Below are 6,000 nucleotides of genomic sequence, written 5' to 3' on the forward strand. Positions count from 1 at the left end.
TAGGTTTCCAAAAACAAGCTGCTAACATTGAGATGAGCAGTAGTCATTTTAGAAGCACTTGAGAGCAGCCAGGGGAGAGCAGCTGCCTCATATACATGGACAGTGGCTGTAAAGAGCTCACGCAGTCATGGGGTCATACAGCACTGGTTAGTTAGTTAGTGAGTTGGTTGCTGGGCTAATTACTCTGTGATTCAGGGGCCTTGCTTCCTGTGGCCCCTCAGAAAGTCCCCTAGGCGTTGTGTTTTTCAGATGGCCTCAAGTTAGGGAGGAAGGTTAGATTTTATAAAATAATAAAATCTATTGGAGGCTTGGCACTGTGCATTCAGGACACTCAGTTTCATGTTAGCTATGGGTTTGGTTTGAAAGACATTGAGAATTGCAGAGAGGTCATGAGATAAACAGGGACGCAGTGGGCAGAGAGCAGCAGGAGCTGAGCTGCTGAAGGGTCTTCACATTGTGTGTGTGGTTGAGTGTAGTCCTGGCCCTGACCATCTGGTGCCCGCACTCCCAGGAGTGTTAGGTGGACGTGCACAAGCTGTGTCCCCACCTCCTGCTTATGCTGGGACTGGGAGGTTGTAGATCTGCCAGGAACTGGCATTAACTCCCCACAAAAGTCAGTGAAGCTGGGAACTCCCTGAACAGTGGATCAGGGCAAGTAGGATTAGGCCTACTTGTTGAATGGCCAACAGAGCCTGCAAGAGCCACGTCTCCTGTGGAGATCAGCCGACCTCACACGGACACTTTACTTGTTTTGGATCAGGTTTGTTTGTTGTTTGAGATAGGGTCTTGCTATGTAGTCAGCCAGTCTATACATTGTCTTGCCCTAACCTTGTGACTTCATATACACCGTTCTCATCATACCTACATGTAGGCAAATAAAATGCCCCAGACAAAATCACACATCTCTTCACTGCGTGGCTAAAACCGTGGTGACCCACTGTTCTCCGGGAAGGGCTTTTCTGTGCGTTTGACTTACATGGCCTCCTCTGAGGGAATCACTGGGGAGGAGACTTTGTGAGGCTTCTGTACTTAAGCATTTCTTGTGAGTGAGGCGTCTTGAGGGCTGGGAAGGGTCGAAAAATCATAAATTACTATCAGTCCGAGTTCTCCTTAAAGATGGAACTGTTTTTAAAGGTAGACTTGTTTCCATGGGCTGGTGACTCACACTGAGAATACCGCCAAGCCTTAGGAAACTAACCTGGGAATTTGCCTCTGGGCCTTGAGTTCTTCCCTGCAGAGAGCTGGCCGTGTTGGCTGACCGTTGGTTCTGGGTCATTAGGAACCGGAAGAAACAGTGTGGTGGTAACTCCTGGCGTCTACCTCTTTGCAGCCCACTTCGCAGGTACTGGAAGCCAAACAGGCTTTAGCTGGGCTGCTGCAGGCACAGTGACCCTTCTGAGTAGAAAATTCCTCTCTTGTTGGCCTTTCAGACAGGCCATTTTCATGAGCACGTGACTAGTATTCTGAGTTTCCTGTATTCAAATCCTCTAATGTTACAGGTATGAGGTCTGAGTCCCAGGGGCATGGTTCCGCGGGGCTCCAGTAATAGCTGTGAAGTACCATCCGGTCTTGTTGGTCTTTGATGTGCAGACTGGCATCTTCCACCTCATACCCCATACCTTAGCTCTGCTGGGCAAGCCTTGGTTCTGACATTCCAGTTTCTGGCACCAGTTTCTTTGCTTGCTTCGGGGTAAGATGCTTTCGGGTGCAAATGTTAAGAGAGCTAAGGGGGGGGGGGGCTCACATCATGGAATCCTTGAGGAATGAGGTGTCAGGGACCTTAAGTGCAGTTCGATCCGGAGATTTATGGTGTCAGTAGAATTCCTTCACTCATAATTTTCAGTAATTTTCCTGCCTTGCCTCCTCCATGCGTGGTTTCCCCCCTGGGACTAGCCTGTTTGGTGCGAGCAGGGGCGGTTGACATCCCAAGTGTCCAATCTGCAAACCTGCCCATCAGAGGTAGACGGCATCAGATCCAGAGTCAGCCTTGAGTCGGATATTGCGAGTGGGGGATTGTGGGCTGGTGTTGGTGTTGGTTGATTTAATGTATATATGATATGTATGTGCTCATATGTATGTGCTAATACCTGGAGTTGAAAGCACACACACGCACACAGGCATACATCACAGCCCTGTTGTTTGATGATCACACACACACATTTGTGTATCACAGTGCACTACATACCTCACCGTTTTCCTATATAAAACTATGGCACTTCTTTTGAAGTTTTAAGGAAACATCGTGTTGGCAAATGCTTCTGAAATTTGTTTTCATGGCTAGTCATAACACTGTCAGAGAAGGGAAAAAATCATATTTTTCTTGGTAGAGCACATATGTCAGACATTTATATTAAGATCTCAAAGTGAATTCAACTTATGCTAGAGGTAATGGCTCTAATATACTTGATCTTTCTTGTACCCTCTTTTTACCTTGGATGATGGGAACCAACATGACGGCATGCCCCCCCCCCCCCCCCCCGATGCTAAAAAGACAAACTCGTAATGAAACACAGTTTATATCGACTTTTCAGTTTGGTTGGTCCTATTGGTATATTATATTCTGCAAAAACTGTATTCTCAGTTCTTATCAGTTTTTTGAATTGATTTGTACCTGCGTGTGGTTATGAAGTTAGGATAGAATGTCAAACCCGGCTGACTGTAAACTTCTTGAAACTTGTAGAGATGGAGAAGCAGGCTTAGGTACTTACAGGCCGGCTGCTTAATTACAGTCACCTGCAGCCGGCGGTGTTGGCTTTCCAGCTGCTTCTATAAATAGACTATATTCAGAAAGCCACCCAGGGCAGAGTTCCGCATTCAGCCTCCTCACTCCTTCAAGTTGCCGGTTTAAGGTGGTTATTTTTACAACCCCTTTCAAACCGACTTCTCCCTTAATCCCTAAGCCCTCTTCTCTTGCTTGCCAAATTAGGTGTAATGCGTTCATTGACCGAGTGGTTTTGGCACTGTCGGAGTCTGAGAGCTTGGAACTTGATTTAAATGTTAATTTATTGTGACAAAGTTGGGCGTTCCCAGTCCTTCTGTGGGTGTCTCCTGGCTGCTGCTGGGTCCCTCCGTGCAGGAGGGAGCTCAGTGCAGGAGCCATTGCTTGCTCTTTGGTTGTTGGGTTTTAGTGGTGCCTGGCACTAGTTATTGCAGGTGTGCTTGCAATATAATATAAATTATACAATACAAATAACATAATATATTTACATATTAGTAAATAAAATGAAATAAAATAGTTCTTTTCTTGAGTCTTAAGTACTTACTGATTCAAACATTGGAGAAATCTTGGTTCTTTCATGGTCCTTTTTTTGGTTTTTCAAGGCTTTTTGTTTGTTTGTTCTGCTTTGTTTTTAAAAACAGAAATAACAGACATGCTTATGGATATATGTAGGTTGATAACAATGAATTACTCAATTACTAGGTCTTTCTGTTTCTCTTTATAATTTCAAGAAGGTGGGTTTTCTCTTGCCTCTAAGGGACTTGGCTATTTACACCAGAAGGTGAGGATTTACTTACATTGCTAAGATTTAAGCAAGCAGACCTTCCTATGGTCTAGTGTGAAGCAGGCCCACCATATGGAAAGAATCAAGTAGACTTTGCACTTAGTGCCAGGGGCATTCATATACACATTATACATACAATGCAATATTCACAATTATTGTGGCTATGAGTACCTTGATGTCAATTTAAGCTTGACTTTTGTTCCAGATACACTTTTTTGGAATGGGACAGTGAGCGTATCTGGTAATGGAAAAGCTGACAACATCTGTGACCTAAGAGACACGTTGCATCCTTTCCTCAGTTAAGACAATGAAGGGACTTTGGTCCTCTTGACAGCACAGAGGTTGGGAGCTCTGCTGGTTTAGCATTTCTCTGTGGGCTGTGGGTAGCATCCTACATACAAGGTGAAGAAGGCCACCGTTACACGGCACCTTTGTTTCCACACGGGTAGCTTTTCCCACTGAGCCAAAGGAAGATAGTATTCGGGTCTAGCCACGTGGATTAAACTTTTTCACGTTTGGGTCGGCTAGTCAAGATGAAAATTGAGAATACAGTGTTTGCTCTTGGCAGATTGCATTGGCTAGGCAGCCTCTGTTTACCAGTGGGTTGTGCTCTTCGTAAGTCAGCTTCCGGTACCTGGGATGATAGTTCCTGGATGTGGCTACTTCTTCCCGTAGCTACAGTATCCAGGTAACAGTGGGATTCTTTTTGTTGGTTTGCTTTGAGACAAGGTTTTATTGTGTAGCTTTGGCTGAGCTGGAACTCAGTGTGTAGACCAAGCTGGTCTCAGACACACAGAGATAAGCCTGCCTCTCTGCCTATGCCATCATGCTATGGGATGCTTTAACGTCACATACAGAGCATTTATAAGAAGTCACATTTGAGCTTCAAGTTTTCTTCTCACTTAGAAAAACCCATTTATTTGCTTTTGCATGTATCTTGGCGACACGGTGAGCGTGTGCTAACCGTGTAGCGTGCAGATCAGATGACAGCTGCTCAGTACCGCTCTTCTCAGGTCCTGGGAACCGAACTCATTGTCCCACTGGGTGGCAAATGCTTTCACCCACTGAGGCATCTTTAAAATCGGTATGTTTTCGGGTGTGTATGTGCCTGTCATGGTATGTGTGTACAGGAGTCAGGTGAGAAGTTACAGGAGTTGGTTCCCTCCTTCCATCTTATGGTTCTGGGATTGACCTCCGGTTAGCTGGCTCGGTGGCCAGTCTTCTGCTCACTCAGCCATCTCACCAGCCCAGGAGAGCTTATACTAACATCGAGTTAGCCCTATCCCTAGTGGAGTTATTGTGAGTTCTTTGGTGAGCAGTAAGGGTTACTGGCATCTTTTAAAAATGCATTTTCTTGGGGGAAATGCCCTGTAAATTATTCTTGGAAAGCTGAGGCTTGTCATCCTAAAGGAACCCGGTTCATATAAGGTCCAGTCTGACATCACTATGCAAGGGCTGGCGGCAAGGGTGGTTTGGACTGGAAAGAGATTCTGCTGGAGTGCACCGGTGTTGGTTGAAGACAGATAGCACAGGGCAACAGTGACTTTGGCTTCCAGTTGGCATTTTGTAGTTGAACTTTGCCTGGGAGGATGGACAGGGAATAGGTTTGTTTTGGCAGCAGGCTGGCATCGACTTCAGCAATTTGGATTGCCTGGCCGGTGGAGGTCATTTCTCTGGTCGTACACAGAACTCATCTGAAAGAGTTTTGCTTGCCGACCTGACTCCTTTTTCTCTTTCTTCCAGCTGGAAACCATGGCCAAAATGGAGGTGAAATCCTCACTTCTGGACAACATGATCGGCGTTGGAGATATGGTTCTTTTAGAGCCTCTCAATGAGGAGACGTTCATCGACAACCTGAAGAAGCGCTTCGATCACAATGAGATATATGTGAGTGTGTGGAGGCGTCTCTGCCTCACACATGCTTTCTTTGCTCTTTGTTTCTAAGCACTCAGTCTTTTGAGTGTTTACTAGCTTGGCATAAGGCACGGCACCGATGAGCCTAGCGTTTCCCAACGAGTTTAAACAGCAGCTGTGCGCAAGGTATTGCACATGGGCTGAGGTCACGGCAGCACAAGAGTGGGTGTTTCAGTTACTCCCTCTGAGGACAGCAGTTCAGAGAGTGCTGAGATCTGCCGGCATCTTGGCTGCCTTCAGAGGAGTGAAACACCGGTCTCTCAGAAGCTTTCACCAGAACAGGGCAGTGGGTTCTCAGAAAAGGGGCTGCAGTAGATTAGGGTATGCTTCCTGGAGACCGGCATCATGGCTGCCGTCAGTGTCACGGCGTGCACGGAAAGGCAGCTGCAAACACATTCACTGGTAGACAATGTTTTCAAGGTTTTCTGTAAAGGACTTTGCAGTGCTACTGGGTCAATATATTTAAAACATGAGCTAGAAAAAAGAAATAGATTAATCTCCAGCCCTTGTGTGTGAGAACCTAAAGGTGTGGTGTGAATTCAACCAATGAAATGGGGTATTGATTTTAAGTGTGAGGGGACGA

General features: G+C 46.0%; 1 protein-coding gene across 3 annotated transcripts in view; it reads left to right on the forward strand.

Moving 5' to 3' along the window:
• Positions 1–6,000, forward strand: part of MYO1B (myosin IB) — a 155,424-nt gene that overhangs the window by 22,105 nt on the left and 127,319 nt on the right. For all 3 annotated transcript variants that reach the window (XM_080933416.1, XM_080933417.1, XM_080933418.1), the window contains exon 2: positions 5,247–5,390. In XM_080933416.1, the coding sequence (XP_080789542.1) occupies positions 5,256–5,390 (135 nt within the window). In that variant the 5' untranslated portion in view covers positions 5,247–5,255. The remainder of the gene's footprint in view (positions 1–5,246; positions 5,391–6,000) is intronic.

This window comes from Micromys minutus, assembly GCF_963924665.1.
Source record: "Micromys minutus genome assembly, chromosome: 19".
Lineage (NCBI taxonomy): Eukaryota > Metazoa > Chordata > Mammalia > Rodentia > Muridae > Micromys > Micromys minutus.